We start from the raw sequence: 19,836 nt of genomic DNA on the forward strand, positions 1-19,836 counted from the left end.
GGGGGGGGGGGGGGGGGGGAGGCAGGGGTTTACACTTTTACACTGATGTTACAAAGTGAATTGATACTTTGTACATTTACTTATTTAATTTTGTAAATTAATGCCCCTCATATAATTCATATGAATTAATTGTGTTTTTAAACAAGATAAAACTATATTGGTTTCAATTATTTTTGAAAAATTTTAAATTAAAAAAAAGCCATATACATATTTACGGGAAAGGGGAACTTTCCCATTTTCCTTCCACCTTGGATCCACCTCTGATAGTATTCGACAGTATTTCAATAAATCTCAAGTAGTTGCACAGTACACAGCAGTAGATCCAAAATTATTTCCTCACAAAAACTGGAATTTTTTAGATTTAAAAGAAAAAAAACAAGGTGCAGTGAGTGTTTAGCAATCTAAGCACTCACCTTGGTAATCAAGATCTAGAAAAAGAGACAAATTCTGTTTGATAGCGTATATGTGACACGTGTTCCATCGGAACAGGTTTGTTTTCACGAAATACAAATTAAATTATTTCTAAATATTTATATTTGAGTTTTTTTTTGTGTGGTTTTCTGGGGTTTACTGACAATACCTAATTGAGTAATTTTCCTTACGTAAGAACATCATTATGTTGGCTGATATAGTTTGCACTATTTTTATTTTGGGCCTCCTATACTAAAAACCATTTCTTAGTTTCTTGATGTTTATAGCAGTACAGATCGGAAGTGGTTTTGCCTTCTTTGATACTCCAACATACACCATCCAGCCTTAACAGCTGAATGCAAAACTTTAATTTTATGCTTACTCCAAGTTACCACTTGTTCAATCCTAGCATTCGTTCTGCTTGCTTCTATTTTCTCTCAACCACGCTGCAAGACCATGAATGAATATTACTACTGAATTTTACACTTATAACTTTCTTTTAATACAACAGCTTATAAACAGGAAGTTTGTAGTTATAATAATAGCAGATGTGGTTTTGTGAAAGGTAGGAATTTTGTTTTGCCACCAAACAGTCTTAAAAGACATACAAACAAAGAACACATCCATTTCATAATGTGTTCAGAGAAGTACACCTTAACCTTCAGTGTAGTGAAAATAATGCAGGATTTTTTTGTAAAGTCGTTGGTAGTCAATAGCTAAGGTAAGTGACACATCAGGCTAGGTTATGGAGTAAAGGTTCATGCCCAACCTCATGCATTGCTCATAATTTATTAGTGCTACAGTGATAACTATATGGTCACTCAATCAGGCTGGCTGAAGATCAGATAAATTATTGACAACTTTGAGTGTCATGAAAATTTTATGTTTCAAATGATTGCTCCCAGCTTGTTTCTTTAAACAAAAAAAAAATGCTCATCCAGAATTTTAATTTGTGTGTGCTTGCATCATTTAGCGGGACCATACTCCTAGACTAGTTGCATAAGTATAATTTACGTTTTTCGATTTCGCACATAGTTAACCATAATTTATGCACAGCTGTGTCTAATCATTCCTGTGACAAATAGCATTCAGATGTTTGGTGGTAAGGAACACAATGGAGTTACTAAACAGGGTTTCGAAAGTAGCTTGTCAGCTCTTCGTTGTGTTTATCTTTATTTTGAATGGTCCTTTGATGGCCGTGTTGAGTAATGCACCGTGCTTAGTTGGCAAGGGTTGAAGATTTGATTTGAACATACCTGCATGGCCCAGCACAAAGTCTGTATCCAAGAAGTTGTTTGGTTCGCAATCTGATCGCTGTAAGTCTGTGCAAAACCATGTGATTCAAAATCCAATGGAAATAATTTACTAAAAAATTTTTACTCCATGTTTTGTGTGTCTGTGTGTAGAGTCAGCAGCTTGTCCCAGGAGAGTCGAAGGGTGCATCGCCAGAGAAGGCCAAGTCGAAAAGAGTGAAACTGAGCGACGGCACGGGAGACCAGGTAAGGGAGGTTGTCGTCCCGATCCTCACGCCGAAAGTGGAGCCTGAGCTGAGTGGTGGCGGCGGCAGCAGCAGCAGCGTTATCTGTGATAAAGTCAAACTAACCGTACCCAGTGCTGCTGCTCCGTCTGAACAGACGGCGAGACCCGAAACCTCATCCGCCGGTCCGAGCGGAAATAACTGCAAGCCGGCTCGTGATAAGAACATTAGCGATTCGTTATCAACCGGTCAGGCTGGCTACCCACATAAAATAAGTCAGTGTGATGATCACGTTTCAAAAAATTGTAAAATTGTAAGCAAATTAACTTCGGGCAACAGTGATGGTTTTCTTGGAAATTTGGACAACAAAACTCACTCAGCTGATAGTACAAGCACTGCTAATTCAATGTCGCAAAAGAGAAGAAAATCCAGTGATGAAAGTGTGAGAAATGCTTCAGTCAGTGTGTTTGTTAAAAATTCATTCAACGTGTGTGCAAATTCTTTGGACTCCGAATGCGAAGAAAGCTCTCATTACAGTGTAAACAACCTCTCCAAGGGACAGAATTCCGCTACGTTTCCCCCACTCCAGGAAGTCAACGCCAACACGGTGTCATTGTCGCGCAACGGCGAGAAGTGCGCGCAATTACACGGTGAACTGCCTGTGCCTGCCACCTCAAGCATCGATGCCACCAAACCTGCCTCGGTGGCGAATAAGCTTCCCATTCCGAGACTTCCCAACCCAAACAAAAACAAACGGCTAGCTAATGTGATCATCTTCCCTCCATCGACTACGGCAACGATTCTGCAACAGTCCCAGAAGAAGTGCAAACCCATACAGCCAAAACCACTAGAGGAAGTAAAGAAGGAAGCCCGGGATCCGAGTGAGATGGTTCCAGGAAAAGGACCAGATGACTTGGCAGCAGCTGTTGTTAACTGTGATAAAGGAATTAGTGTAGATAGGAATGAAAGTACAAATCATTATTCGACTGAAATAACCCAAGAAGGTTTTAGTGATGCTACGGCAAAGACTGCACTCACAATAGAGGCTGTGAAGAATGGTACAAATGAAGAAAGTATTAGGTGTTTAGCAAATGATGCCCTTCTAGCAGATTACTTTCATGGAGGAAACAATTCGCAAGAGCAGGAGGAGGAACTAATAAAATACTTTCAACACCAAAACAGTTCCTCAAGTAACGAAGAAGTTGAAGTTTTGAGACAGAATCTGCAAACGCCGGAGGAGTTACCCAGCCCTGCCAATAAATGTGATCAGCTGTCGCAGCTGCGTTTGCTGCTCGAACGTAATTTGAAACCCACTCGATCTCATAGCACAAGTGTTCAGAAGTCTGCGGAAACAGACAGAGGTAAAATAAGTTTCTCTGCCCCATCTTCGGCAGTTTCTGTGATGCCTTCATCTGTAAATCATGCCATTTCAACGGAAAGCAGCATATCCACCTCGCTCGAGGGTAATGAACTTGCGATGATGGCCTCGAAAAGTTTGTCCCTGCTGTCTCGACGTAACCAGCAGCACAGTCGCGCCGGTGGCAAGCCAAACCTCACACTGCCATCTTTGATGACGACCAGCCACAACTCTAACTTGGCCACCAGACGTCGAGTCAGTTTCGAAACGTCGGTGATGGAACGTGCCGTGCCCCAGAGCCCCAACACTCGTAGTTTCACTCCCATATCTCCGGGACCGTACTCTCCGGTCGGAATCTCGAAAAACTCGAAATCATTCAGTGCTAACGCCAGTCCTTTCGTGTCGCCACGCAACACGCCGGTACTTCGCTCCAGGCACAACTGCATTCAAGCAGGTAGCTCACAGCCCTGTTCTTACGTCGTCGCTTCAAACGGGCCTAGGTGCAGGCAGCCTGTTCCCGCCAGGATTGTCCGCTCCAACTCGGTGAACAGCCACAACATATCCACCGCGTACAGGCTGGCCCGGCCACAAGCCAATACCTTCGCCATCCCTGGCAGCTTCCCGTTGGAGACTTCGGAGCTCAAACAGAACCTGCCTGCGTCTCTAAAAGCATTACCCCCGATGTCGCCCCTGTCGTTATCTGCCCCGCAGTCGCCGATGTTAAACTACCAACATACAAATATTGGGATTTGTAAAAGTGAGAGCGACATGGTCTCGACGTACAGCGAAAGCTTGTTGAAGGAAGCGGTAAAGGGTGGTCACATTCCGCAGAGCAGTGGTGTGACGAACTGCAACGGTGTTGGCGTCGCTCCATCGTACGGCATGGATCCGCTAGCCCAAGAAGTCAGTCAGATCTTCCAGGACGCCGGTTCGGACCAGAAAAACATAGAGGCGCTGTTGGCTGCCCTGCCCAGCTCGTCCCAAATGTCGTACCGCTCCCAGTCCGTGCCGCTGCACAGGATGATGTCCGGCAGCACGCTCGTGTCGCCCCAGTCGACCCAGCCTTCCCCGCTGTACCTGGGACACCAGCAAGCGTTCACCTTCAGCAGCGTGAGTTCTACCGCCAGCTCTGTCGCCCCGACCCCGGTCCCGAGCGAGTTCATGGACTTCACGGGCCTGGGTGAACCCGAGGCCGAAAACGAAGAAACGGAAGGCATCAACACTGAGAGTTTGGCGCAGATTCTGAACATCCTGAACAGCTCTGCGGTGCAGAAGGTGGTTGATAATGCCAGTCTCGCGATAGGCATCGGTGAAGGAGACGCGGAAAGCAATAACTTTGCACTGAATGGCCATCACAGAAATTCTTACTCTTCGAGATCCTACCCCAACACACCTGTTCCCTACAAAAATTCCTGTAACCGTGACCTTTTAGTTTCGTCTTTCAATTTAAATCTGGATGACAACTTCGGCACGGTGTCTCGTTCGTATCCCTCGACTCCTTTGTTAGGATTATCTTTCTTGAACGGTGATGAGATGGGGCCTTTTCAGAGTGTAACCGAGAGCATGACGCCAAGTCTGGTAAACACGCAGCACGTTCAGGAAGGACTTACCAGCAGTTCAGCAAGGCGAAACGTCAACTTGATGCCCTCCTTTTGTGTTGACGAACTGCAGTTGGATAGCCTGGATGACTTCCAGTCGTGTGATCCGTTGTCGCAGCTGGTGCAAGAAGTTCAAGATGGTGAACAGATGGGCGCGGGTTGATCGCCGATGTCTGCTCGCAAGGCTGCAGGCTTTGAGTGTAACCTATTGTACATAAGATAATCAACAGCTGCAGGCCTAAATTCCTTACTTTTGTCATTGACTATGACATAATTTGTATTTTTACAATGGGTTTCGATTGTGATAGATATTTTATAAAAATTAATATTTTGTCTATTAGATTAGTTGTACTCTTTGCAGGTTGTATGTAATGAACTACTGTGTCTGAAAACATGGTCCACAAATAATTACATAACCAACAATATTTGAAGGAAACAAGTTTATTGGCTTGTATGTTTTAATGGAAAACACAAATATTTGTCCAAATGTGTCATATTTTTATTGAATGAAATTTTTTTATTATGTGAATTCCCATTGTTTTTATGAAGAAGGAATCTTTTAAAACCTTTATCTTGCATTTATGTTTAATAAAAGGTTAGGATTTAATTTTTGTCTGTTTGTATGAATACTGTTGGAAAATGTTTGATTTGAAAGACACATATGTATATATTTTTTCATTGCAATTTCAATTTCTTTATATATATACATATTTTTTAAATATTTCGTTTTAAGTCATATATTCTGAAGTTCTCAAATCAAAATTCAGTTGTTGAATGAAATTAATGAATTGTCTGCTAGTTATTTTAACTTGTGTTGGGATGTGTTGCTTACAGTGTAACACCTATGTAATTTATATAAAAAATTTTACATCTTCAATTTTGGGGATTTTTTGTCATGCATGTCATGTGAATGATTGAAAACTAACGTATGTACTGTTCATTTTTGTCTATATTTCAAAATAAGTTTTGGATAACCATACTATGCTACTTTAAATGTGCAAGAGCAACAAGTCAATTAATTGAGAATTCTAACATGCTAATATAAATTATTTTAGTAAATTTACATTTTAAATTCTGTTGTTTTCTTGACAGATATGCACGAGTAGTTTATAACCAATTTGATGCTGACCATAATGTGTCGAAACTGCAAAACTTTTACTTTACTCAATATTATTTGGAACAGCAGTTTTCTTTCTTTGGTTCTCTATTTATCAACATAATTTTATTGAAGTATTAATTTTTAAACGCTTCCTGAAAGAGAATAATTCACAAACAGCGACTTCTGCTCAACCTTGAAATAGTTTTATAAACTGTTCAGATTGAGAAACAAAATATTTTAACTAGCTCATGGAAAACTTGTAATCTGAGAGTGTTTTAACTATTGAATTATTGTGTGGTAATGTGATTAAAAATTTTCATACATGGGAAATCCAATCATTTCAGATGTAAGTTACAGATACAGATGTACTGTATTTCAAACTTTTTTGTTTCAAAAATATTACTGCTTGTGTTTAATTATTTGTAACTTTTCAATACAGAGCTTTATATGTTACTAGAGTGATTATCTGCTAATGGATGATGCCAAGTTCTACGTAAACAGATAGTTGGAGTTAAAATGCCATTGTTTAGAAAATTGCCAATTTTGACTTACTGCATACCATACTCAGTTGTGGGCATAGTTAAATTTATATACCTGACCATGTGTCATATATGTTTGGTTTGCAGGAGTAAGCTTATAACTGTTTAGTTTTCTGGCAATCCAATTTAAAACATTTTATTGTTCTTTTGATGCAGTAAAACCTCATAAACACAAGAAGCCATAATTGTGGCTCAAAACCCTACTAAGCAAATGAGTTTTGTAGTAACCAAATTTTTGCACACTTTATCTGGAGTAAACACTTTTCGTAAACATTTTTTTTCTGTCCTTACAATTAACTAAGCATATCTACTTACTCTCCACTCGCAACAATATATTGTAGCACAGTTTTGTCCATTTCATCAGTCTTTGAAAATCTTTTGTATAAATGTTTATGAGGTTGTGGTACAGGTATCTCTTTAACATTTCCTAAACTGTTGGCATATAAATCTGAAGTATGTGTAACAAAAAATTTTTCATTTGTGTTTAATTTATTAACCCAATTTTCCTAGTAATGTGTATGCTTAAATGGTTTGAAGATTCATGTGTAACTATTTTTATTAGCTTTATTCGAAAAAATTACAGGGTCAAGAGTTTAATATTTTTGTAGCTGTTGTTGCAAGTTGTATCGTGTTAGATAACCGAAGATGTATCATTTTATACTAAAAGTCGGTAGCTCTACAGAGTTTTTTCTGCTTTTTGGTTATTTATTAGGATCCAAAAAAAAATGAGTATTAGTTTACTTTGAAAATTGTTTTTTCTTATCCCCTGAGTTTATCAATTCAGGAGGTAAGCCCTATTTTCAAGTTGAATTGCATGACTTACCTCATCGTCTTTTATCCCATTTTTCTCTTTCGGTATTGATGCTCAAGGCTTTTTTCACACAATCAAATTTTTATTGAGTTCAGTACTATCAAATTCAAGGACAATAATAAATTAAAGTATAAATTTAAATGCATTTCCTGCATTTTTCAAGTGGTTGAACTATTTCAGTAGTCTAAACATGTTTTAAATAAACATTTATTTCCCTTCTGAAGTGGAATTATTCTTTTTAAATAACGGAGGTTAAAAATGCTTTGAAACAGTGTCGCACACAAGTTAATTTATTGATGGGGTATCTCAGTGTCTCGGTGGCAGAGTGGTTAGAACACTCGCCCTCGACACAAGGCAAGTGGAAGATGTGGTGGATGTTGCTGTGGCCGGTGGGTTTTCTCTGGGTACTCCCGTTTCTCACACCAGTTCATTCTGTCGCTGCTCCATCTTGTCTTGCCTCGTGCATTCTCCAGGCTGGCTGGAACGACAGGTCTGTCCCTCGGGTAGGGCAGCCGGCTCCTGTGAGTCAGCCCCGTTACATCCATGCAGACCCTGCCTTAGGCAGGAAACTACATGTCAATTTTCATTTCTTCAATACCTGTCTGACATTATACTGTCCCTATCTTTGTCAGTTGTTTTTCATTATCATTATCCCTATGTCCACAAGTGTATAGTCAGGAATAGTTTGATAAGTACAATATCTTAAAAGAGTATGAAATCGGATGAAAATGAAGTCTGTGATTTAGTTTATTTATTATTTTTTTATTTTTTTTTAATTGACCCAACACTAAATAAATTCATGATGTTACAAGTTCTAATTTTAGCATTAAGTTTGTAAATATTGAGTATGCTATGTTCAAACCAGACTGAAGTACATTGTATTTTCAGTAAATGTGTCATTTTGTGCAACACTAAAAACTTGTTTTAACATTAGTTTCGTGTTGTGTGCTTTAATGAAGGAAATAATTTGTGGTTCCATAATTTAAATATTGTACCATCTGTGCTTAAACAAAAAAAAAATATTGTTGATAACATATAAAAATAATTTATTTTGAATTTAAAGTGGAAAACAAAATTACTGAAAACCTCTGTAGGTAACTGTACTTAATAATAATGCTACTGTTGAGTCTCCAAATTAAGTTTTTTTTTCCCCGTACGTTCATGAAAATGACAAATTTTTATTCATTTTACTTTTTAAGCTCATTCAACAGATTTTTTTTAGGTTATTAAGAATATAAGCAAAGAGTGAATTTTCACTTGTAATTATTGAGTTATGTGTTTCTGCAATAAGTTGCTCACTAATCTAAAGCATAGATTATTTTTCCTTTGGATGAATTCATTGTTTGTAGTCCGTTTAAGAATATTCTGACAAAGAGCATATTTCCTTTGTGTTCATTTGGCTATCTCTTTCTGAAAGAGAGAATATAACACAGGATGTCCATAAGAGAATGGCCCAGTTTCAGTGGTATATAATAACAGTTTAACTTACAACAAATCATATATTAAATTGAAGGTAAACTAACGTAGTTTTTCTTACAAATGTTCAATATGTTCACCTTGAGTTATACGACACACATCCAACCTAAAGTTCAATTCTTCACACACTTTGGTTAATGAGTCCGGAGTAATGGAAGCAATAGCCTCTTCAATTCTGTCTCAACTCTGGCAAATTGTTAGGTAGGGGTGGAACACAGACACAATCTTTTATAAAGCCCCAACGATTACGACCAATCCGACGTTCAACCACTCTCGTACGAAGGGATTCCAATGGGGAGGGGCTCCATCCTGAAATTACAGATTCACTCTTAGCAAATTGTAGAACACAACATTTTTTACCCTCAGGATTCGCCATTTCACGTAAGTGGTGCTGCAAGCGAGAAAGCAACAAAGCAGTACTCTTGCATGCACATATCTGAAACTCTTTTGTGACCTTGAACCAAAACTATACAGTACGTACAGTTGATAATATTTAATTTTATAACTAGGATATTCTTTTATGAACATTTTGTGTTGCCAACCTTCATAATTCTGCCTTAATTTTTAGGCAAATGTTCAGAGGTAACTCTTGTATTGCAGATTAGTATTTTGTTAGAATTTCACCATGTCACCATAATGATTTCGCAGAAAGCAGCGCTATTATTCACAGAGATAGAATGAAATTAAAACCAGTTATAAAATTCCATAATGGTTCTGCAAATGCAGTCTGTCTACATAGTCCATCAGAATGCATGTTTTTTTTCTGGAATCACAATAGTATGACGGGTGTAACACAATGGGCATGACGAAAATAAAATAATTTTCCAATTATCACACTTGACACAATTTGATGCCAGTTAGAAAAAATTCTTGGAGGTGACAAATTACGTTTCATCATAAGCGTAAAGTTATTGAAATGAGCATTAGAATTTGGTTTTTCAATTATATTTGGTGCATTAGTCATGAATTTTTGAGGTTTTGTTTTCTAAATATTTCAATATGTTCACATATAATTATTTTTCTTTATAAATTATAATTTTGATTACAGCACCATTAAAAAAACTATTAAATATTGATGGCTGTCATATTTGCAGCGCAATTGTTATAGCGAGAAACCTTTTATTGCGGTTCATTGTGCAGTTAAAAAAAATCACATTTTCATAATAATGCAATGTTTTACTGTTACACTATTGTGATTCCAGCATTACTACTGAGGGTGTGTAACGCTGTTTGTATGTTATCTTGTCATCACGTTTATTATTTATTTACCGTAACATGCCTACCTTTTAATATGAAAGTTCCATTACCTTAACATTTTCTTGTAGAGAGTATTAACACTATTGTATTAGGTGTGCATACACATCCAATGCATGGCCATGTTTTATTTTTAAACATTTCTTATCGGCACTTCTGAATAAATTCAAACCATAATACTTTTACGTGTTTAAATTAAGTTTCGCCTAAAATAGGGCCCGTGGAAATATTTGGTTGATTTTAAACTAAAGGTTATTAATGTTTCAAAAAATGTACACTAAACATCTTTCTCCCCTGGTTTACTTGAATGTGGATTTTGGACATAGTTTTTAATTTTTGTTCTTAAAATTTTCACCGTATGAAGTTTAGTGAATGATATTAAGTATATGGTTACAAAAAGGTTTTACATAATCCAGTTTGTGGAAAGCTTCATTTTAACTAATTTGTTGTTGTGTAGATATTTTTACAGCAATTTGATTCTAAATAAACAATAACTTAACACTGTGACCTAGCAAATACTTACAAGACAAGATATCAAGGAAACTGCAGCATGCAACAGCTGAAGTAAACATGAGTACTGATAGACTAAATGCTTGGGCTTGCATTTATGTGAGTTAATAATTTACTGTTTGTTATGTTAATTAATGTACTATTTTCCATTTTATTCCCACTGCAAAAATAAATTAAAGGTATTACCATAACTGAAGTACCCTCAAAGTACATATACATTGTAAAAATAATATTCTAAAAGAGTAGCAAGTTATTAAGTAAGCAAGTGAATTTTTATTTTTATGTTATCAAAATATTATTCCTTAAGTGTCCACATTAAAAGGGTAATTTACTGTGTGTAAATATAGTGGGTTGTTGAACTATTTATTTTGGAATGCATTCTCTTTCATGTTAATATGTACCATCAAGTAGGTTATAATTATTTGTTAAATTTTGTTTTGTGTTAATTAAAAGGTACAATCACAATCATGAAGTTGGTCACAGTATAACTAGAATGTCAAATGAGGAGTATGAAAGAAGTTTTGTTAACTTGCTGTGTTGAAATTTTACAGTAAAAACCAACTTATTTCATGCGGGAATGGTAGAGTTAATTTTGAGTGAAACAATTCTCTGAATTTTATAATTGTGCAATTCTTCAAAATACACTTGTCAAGAGGTTTTGATTCTATTGTATTAAGTGAATATAGTATAATTAACTCAGGTTTGTTTTCCAAGATTATGCATTGTTAGTATTGTGTAGAGCCTTCTTTGAAGTACATAATGAAGACAGATAAGGAGAGAACTAGGAAATATGTAGGTATCAATTGGGGAAAGCAAAAAATAATAATGATGTAATGAAATACAAATGACAGAAAAAAGTAACCTGATTAAATTTCAGAATATTGACCATTTTGTTTGAAGTTATGACCTATTTAATGTCTTTTCCTTTTTTCTAAACTAAACAATCCATTCTCCTTTCAAGCATAAAGGAAAATAAACAGAGACCTTCTTACGGGCCTCTCTTCATTAAATTGCTGGATATTGTAAACACAAATAGTATTTGACTTTGCCATTGCTGTAATAATCATAGTAGATGTTGTAGTTCTAGTATCACAGGTCTTAGTTTTGGCCAAGCTTTTGATTTGCAAGTGTGAGCTGCGGCACTGTGATAAGATTCTACTTCAGTGGAGTTGCAAAAATGGGGTCGACTGCGATGGATTCTTGTGCCATGCATCGGTTTGGTTGATGTCAACCGGTTTTGGTTTTTATACTTGCCGAAAACATTTTTTATGACATTCGATTGTAGGCCAACAATATGGTCCAAAAAGTGTGATATTTTGCTGTAAAGGTTACAGTGTGGTGTGTAGTTGTCAACATGCCTAATTTTAGTATCTAGTATGTTTTATACAACACGTAATTTCATAAAGATAACCACTAAATTTTTATCTGTAGAAATAGGTAGACTTGCATTCATGACATAGCTTGTGTGTAAACATATTTCAGATATAAGCATGTTGATTAAAAGAACTTTTTTTTTTCTTTGCCACAGCTTGTATTACTACTTTAGTTAAGATACGTGTTGATTCTAAGGCATCAAGAGCTAATTTTATACAGTAATTGTAAACTAATTAAGAATTGGCTATATCAACATGTAATCATACAATTATGTATTTCATCTGAGTGATTTTTTTTTTTTTTTAAATTGTTAACCTGCTTGTATTTTATTATGTGATGTAGAAAGTAAGTGTCTAGTCAGAATAATTCTTTCTTCGAGGTGTATGCAAAACTTTTTATTTTGTGTGCTGTAAGAAGCTTTGTGGGTGCTAGATTTTCGCTGTTTAAGGACTATTTTTAGAGTGAAGGCATTACATTTATTTTATATTCCACAGATAAAAATATATTATATATACACATGGAAAGTATCTGTGTGTGAATGCCTGCCATTTGAGTTGTAGCTGTTCCAAGAAAAGTTAATATAAAGTGGATGATATATTGTTACTTGTGTGATTTTTTTTTTTCTGCCAAACATTTAAATATTATCAATTTCAACACTGAACTCACTGCCTCACTTGCATTGAGAAACATTGAAACCAGCAAAAACCTGCCAGTTTGATTTATAATATTGTTACGGGGCCACTCGTGGCGGCACCTCTTAATACGGGGGCCGTAGTCTCTGATAGTTACTGATTGAATTGTAATGCGTGCTCGGGTTTTATGGGCGCCACCGTGCCACGTGCACGGACCGATGTGAGACTCTTTCTCAGGGTCGTGACGTCGCGATTTTAATTTCCCCCTGAATACACCTAGCACGAATCCCTGGCCGCTCTCAGCGTCGGGCACGCTATTATTTACGCAGTGGGCTCTCAGGCGTCCCACTCCACGTGGTCGAACAGATATAGATAAGAAATTAATACATTAGATTTACACACCTGATTTATTCTGCGAATGCAACTTACACGATTGAAACTGTTTAAAACGCCCGCGGCACGAATTGGTTTAGGTGCGAAGACCCCCACGTGGTCACATCTTACAAAAGAGAAAAGACTGTTGCTGGTCGTAAAACAATTAGTTATACAGTCCCCCGACCGAGAGGAGCTCCGAGGACGAAAAGAAAACGATTTATACGGAATTAAATTGAAACAGAATTACTTGGCGGTGAAACAAGCGGTGAGGTCCCCGGAGTGCTGGCACGTCTACTCTCGGTCGTTGATGGCGGCGAACTGCGCTGAGATCATGGCGTCCTCCCGCCGAAACAATTGCGAATTCGTGCCACGGGAAACTAAATTAAAATGACAAGAATGCATTAAAAATTATGTGACAATTTATGAATAAAAAGAAAAGATTGTTCAAATTATAATTATTAAGATTTAAATTTAATTATTGTCTGGCTTCGGGTTTCCTCGGGAATGTCCGGAAACGCTATGATATTTTAAATTAAAAGTACATAAAACCCTCCCGGCCGATCTGCCGTCACGTTGCACTTAGGGAATATAAAAACAAACAACACAATTATATATACTTATGTTTTTAGGGGTGCGGCGCACTGGCTCGACAGCGCCCTCTTGCCGGGCGAACACACACTCACACGTACGCACGGGTAGGCGGGAGGTTTGAATGGAGGGTGGATGGTGTTTGGGCGGTGGCATATCGGACTTGAAAGGGGCCGCAGACCCGGACGATGTCAATATGTTACATTGAATTACCATCATTAGATTTTCTTTATAAAAGTTCTTAGCTGTTTCAAAATTCAAAGAAACAATCATGCAAACAACTCTCGAAGTGGTTTCCACCATTTTTGCCGAATGTCAGATATTGAGCCTTGCATTTTCTCTCGGTACCACCTGCTATTTCTTATCACACCCCGAATACCGGTTGGTCACGTCTTTCTACAAAGTGTAAGTAGATGATAAACTTCAAAATAGAATCAGAAGTGTCATGCTTATGAATGCAGAAAAAAATTATCTATTAATTGTTTCAAATGTAACTTTATCAGAACCGTGTACAATGTCTGCTGCAGTAACTTGTGACATAGCTTTTACTTAAGTTAAAACAATATTGCCAACCAGTTTATCTTCCTTGCCACGGTTCACATTACACTGTAAGAGTTCTGAAGCAGGGTCTCTTCGTTCGTAGGCAGCCCCAGTTCGGATAGAAACATCGCAGAAGCCTTTTGGTCCCCTCTGTATTTGTCAAGTTGGCAGCATTGGGTGAAGGACTGAGCAATGAACCCGTGAGAGTTATTGTTTTTGAGAAAAGTTTTATTAAATTTCTTTCCTAGTGTCCCCTTCATACTTCTTTCCTGCATTAGAAAGTACACATCTTTACATATTTTTAAAAAAATTACACTACTGTATTTCCCCAACCAAGTAAACTAGAGAATTTTGGATAGCCAAAATATTGGTTATAACAATATAATTTAGGTGACAAAAGTACAGTATTATTTTTATAAATAACTGTTTTAATTTTTTCAAATTATAATACCAATTTTCAATATTGGTATTTATTTAAAGTCAGTATGTACACAAATGATTTTGAATACAGGGAAGACTGCAAAGAAAATAACTTCAAAACATGAATATTTTTTTATTAAGTACCCATGAATTTGCCGGTTGAAGTTTCATTGGAATAGCATTGACTCTTTTACCAGTAAGAATTCTGTCCTTATAGGTAAGTTTATTTAAATCCCAAAATATGGGTCTGAATTTTCCAGCCCATATTTTTCTAAAAAAAAAATTCAAATATATGTCAACATATATACTGATTAAATTAATGGTTCCACCGAGATAGGAATACTGTTTAAATTGTGTGTCGCTCTGAATTAATTTTTAGTTTGTTACAGTTTATTAAAAAAGGGTACGTACCTACATTGAAATACCATTTTAGTATTTGGTTGGCATAAAAAACAAAATTTTATGTTTTTATTTCTATAGAAGTAATGTGAAAATTGCATTATTTAGGCAGGAAGTTTGTTTAGTACAAAAAAACTTGGAACCGGGATGAAAGAAGAATCACTGTTTTAATTCCCTTCGTAGGAAGAAACATTCAGTGGTATAATTAAAATGAATTGTAAGTGCACGGGCAGCTATTAAATTGTGCAGCTTTTTATTGTGTTTAATTTCCGCTGATATTCTGAATAAAGTAATTAACACTGTAGGTTTGGTAATTGAGTAAGTTAAAATTACTGAACATTTTACCACGTAGGTGCATTCAGCTGACATGAGATAATTGCAGATACGAACAAAAATTAGCTACAAGTGTGATGGGACTTTTTTTTCCATTGTTGGTATTGAAACTGTACTAGTTTAAAAGTAAGGTTTGTCACAGTTAAAATGGCATCATGTGATGTTTCATAATAAAACATTAGTCATGCAGATACGATTAAAGATGATTGTTTAAATTACAATAAAATCCAACAGTGGCACCATGTGTATCAGTTTTAATTTAACTGTTATTTTAGCACGTGCTGTCGCTCGGAATAATTCCTTAACAGCTAAGTGAGAAGTGCTTAATGTAAGAACATAGAAAAACATGAATGTGAACATATATTAGCACCCTGCGCTCACTGTTTACAAAAATAGAAAGGTAATGTTTATACGGGTAAGTGGCAGATGATGAATAAACAGTAGTATCTGTGCGACCGAGTACAATGCGAGTCAAGATAACAGGTGTACAGCTGTGTAAATTAACACGCACACTTACCAAATAGCATGGTGCCCATGCTGACACTGGCAAAACTGTTTAAAAACAATTTGCAGCTGTTTGTGTTTTTTTTTTTAAGTTGAGTGCCTAGCAGGTAATCAATTTCACATGCATGACTCATGAGCTTGCTTGTGTATTACTGATATAAGTCCCCCATACACTTTATCCATTCGAATATTGAATGCCGCTGGTGTGGAACGAAACAGGAAAATACTGATGTTTTTCCATGAACCACACTTAATTCTTGGGCCTTCAGTTAAGTAGGTACTGTGTGAAGAATAAACAACAAGATTGTTATTTTTTAACAAATTTACCAAGGGTTTTATATTTTCTGTGTAATATGTATGTGACCTTTGTGGTTTTGGTGAATGGCTGCATATGTGAAAATGTAATTCAGTTGTTAATGATATACTATAGTAATGTGATAAAGATGTAACTAAATCGAATTAACAAGTGTAGATCTGCTTTTTACAACCTTAACCATTTGTATCATTATATAAAATATGTTATAACAACCACCATGCCCATTAAAAAATTTTTGTATGTCAACTTTTAATAGTGTACTGAAATTAAAGTAATGTAATTATAATAGAATATATAATATTTTATATGTATATAAAAACATTTACTATAACTGTCTGTGAAGACAGGAAGAATGTGAATAAAGGTTAATGTTAAGTTAAAAATCAATGATCTCTTGTTACAGCAGGCATGTCAAAACCTGTTTTACCGTTTGAAACATTAATGTGTAATCCACTGTACATGTTGAATGCTGAAGTTGTGAATGTCTGATGCCATGTCCAGATGCACTAACCGTGGCGTTCAAGAATTTTTTGGGCGGGGGATGGTTTGTGGAATATGTATCAGTAATTCATCGCCAAGTTCAGGCACTGTGTTATCTCCTAACAGATTTTGTTCGCAGAAGGATTTTAAAAATATCTGGATACTAGTTCAATGGGAAAAATAAAAAGGGATTTAAAACCTAAATTTAATATTATCTATTTAAGTACACATGTGTTTATTAAAGCAAAATAACTAAAAACAATATTTTAAGATAATAAATTGTTAAAGTAACATAACCAAAATTTGAGGTATGTTGTTAAGTTGCCTAAAATTTGCAACAGGATAAGAAAATTATAATATTGAGCTTGGTATTCTTCACATGAATGTGGGATTAATTGCTGATTGAAGAAAAGAGTTCTGAAGCTTCAATTTATTCTACACTAAAAAAATTATAGTGCACTGTTTCAGAAAAGTTTTTCAAACATACGCCAATAATAAATGAACCGCCGCCAGCAAATGTCAGTTGAGGAACGTGAGTTGTGTAGAAGCAGCAGTTGGACTAGATGAACGGAAGCTGGGGAAGAGAGGCAGATGTTAAAAAACGGGGAAGGAAAGTTGTGGGCGACATTCAATCCGAAAGCGTGGTTCGTACCCTCAAAAATTAAGGACTTCTTTATTTCATTGAATTTTCCACTATTAATTGGAAGAACTATTCGTAATATCACAAAAACGCTCAAGAAAATAACAATGTCAAATAGTTAATGCTCAAAAATAATTTCCTCAGTTAGTTCAATTCCTATAGATAAGCCAAAATTTTAAGCCTTAACGTTTAATTTTATCGCATTTACATTAGCTGTAAGTTTAAAGTAAGACAAAATAGAACACATGTTTTCAGTTTAAAGGTGAGATACAAAATACAAATAATGAAATCAGAATGGTTTTTATACATAAAATCTAATCACGGTGGCCCAAAATTCGTCAATTGAACTGCGTATGCGCAAATCGTTGTTTTCTGCCAAGTCTGAAACAAAATAACTTACATGCTGACAGACTTCAGTTCAATAATGGGCCTTACATTTCACTGAGATTCCTTAAAGATAAGGATATTAAGGCAGCTACAAACCCTGGAAAGGAACCCTGAGTGAGAAAAGTTGCAATAGAGAAGTCGTAAAGTTCAAGGTAGGAAGAGGAACTGACGTGTGGGAGACGGGAAGATGAGTTGTGCAAATTGGGGGAATGGGACATTTAGTGCATTTACACTGACCTGCAGGGTGAAGTCCAAAGTACATTGAAAGGTCTTTAAATCCGTCCTCTGGCATACAATTGAGTCACTCAGGTGGAATAGTGTTTTGACATTCGCTGCCATTTTCAACTCAGTACAGATTTTTCTGTTCTCTAGCAATAACACTTTACTGACACATTTCCATATTTTGTTTTTTTAAAAAAGCCAATGCTCATGTATTTTTTTTCATTCAGTATAGGTGCTCAATATAACTGTACTCTATATATTAATTTATCTTGGAACAAAATATATTGGGTAAACCGGAACAGTCTTGCATAAAAGAGTATTTACTGTACTGTGCACACAGAGGCCGATATAATTTGCTTATTGACGACATCTTGACTGGGTCATCTGCGATTTGCCACCTCCTCTCGACATAGGTTACTGGTGTTTTAGGCCCATCGTGACCTGGTCGCTAGATATTACAACTGAGGGGAAAGGAATCTATGGAGTAAAGGTAGCAGTTTTCCAAAGTATGAAATCATGCTAACGAATAAGGGGAAAAAAATCTTCGAAAGCAAGCATTGCACATCAACAATTTCCAAGGTAGCTGAGGTAATACAGTTGCATTGTTGTTTACTCGAAAAACTGGGACTACCATAGACAGCTGGTAAATTTAAATAGGATTTTGTGCCATCTAGGTCATTTAAAAAATAATAACTCAATAATTTTAGCAAAAATTGCATGTCAAAATTACATGTTCTATATGATGATCTCTGAAGTTCAAACATTTAATATAAAAAACCTGATTAAAATTGCTACATAATTAATTATTTTATTAAATGCTTTCAGTGTTTTAAAAATTATGATCTTGCAATGACAGTAAAACCAGACTCATTCAATCATTCTGAATACAAACGTAATACATTTGTGTTCGCAAAGCCAAAGATCCAGGTCAGTCATTACACACGTAAAGTTTCTGGGCATGGCAAGTAAACATTTCATAAAGTACAAAATTGTCTTATTGTTTGTTATCCTAATTTTAATTGGATTTTTATTATAGTTTTACTTTCTTTGTGCTTACTGAACTGTGAGCTACATAGTGTATAATGTTAATAATTGAATATATATTTATATATGTGGATACCACTAAATAAATACATGTGAATATATTGACTTAGTGCTTGAAATATGTAATGTTTTCTTACTTAAACAATTATTTATATCTGCTTGAACCATCAGTGTACCCCAGTGTTTCTTACACACAGTTAATTCATTAGGTTTTCATCTTTCGCGTATGAAATATATTTTAAGCACATTAGTGATGTGAAAAAAATATTTTCCTTTGGTGAAACTGACTTTGACACATCTCAAATGGGAGAAACTGTAAATGTGGAAGAGGTTGACAGTTCACAGAATATTCCATTCTGTGGTTCTGAGAAGAAAAAAAACCTTACCTCAGTATAGCTTGTCTAGTAGGCAATTCCCATGAAATCTCGAAATTCTTGTCCTTACAGATTCTACAAAGATCTAACCGACATAAGATGGTAATTATTTTTTCCTTGAAAAGCACATTACTGAGGGTAATAGTGTTGGTTATAATTTTTGAACCATAATGGAATCTTTAAAAAATAATAAATATGTATATAGTACCCTGAAAATCATTCCCTCACTATGTTCCAAACTCCAGAATGTAATACTTTCAAATTATCAAAAATTTTTTTTTGCGAATTTGAATTTGGAATAAAAAGTAAGGTGCATGTGTCCCATCAAAAAACATTCCCTCCATAAATGCTCTCATTGGTTTTTGATAGTTGGCAGTACTGTCAATTGTTCCAAATGGCCAATTTGTCCTATGCGTGTTACAGCATCAGTAGCAAAAATAATTTATGAAAATTGTTCAACGATTACATTTTAGCCATCATTCCCTCACATTGAAGAAAAACAGAGGTAATTACTACATCTAAATATTAATTGAACTGTGAAGTAGGTTTTTACACGCTTTATATTAGCTTCACCTGTATGTTTGTAACCGACTCCTTTGGGTGTGATTTTGACCCACTTTAAACAGCCAGATTTCATTCAAACTTTGTAGATTTATCAACGACCGATGACAATACA

General features: G+C 35.9%; 1 protein-coding gene across 1 annotated transcript in view; it reads left to right on the top strand.

The window, feature by feature from the left end:
* Positions 1-18,905, top strand: part of LOC134539711 (DNA-binding protein RFX7) — a 37,009-nt gene extending 18,104 nt beyond the window's left edge. The window contains exon 7 of the mRNA XM_063381933.1: positions 1,818-18,905. Within this exon, the coding sequence (XP_063238003.1) occupies positions 1,818-5,006 (3,189 nt within the window). The 3' untranslated portion in view covers positions 5,007-18,905. The remainder of the gene's footprint in view (positions 1-1,817) is intronic.
* Positions 18,906-19,836: the final 931 nt, after the last annotated feature.

The sequence above is a fragment of the Bacillus rossius genome, chromosome 15 (genome assembly GCF_032445375.1).
Source record: "Bacillus rossius redtenbacheri isolate Brsri chromosome 15, Brsri_v3, whole genome shotgun sequence".
NCBI lineage: Eukaryota > Metazoa > Arthropoda > Insecta > Phasmatodea > Bacillidae > Bacillus > Bacillus rossius.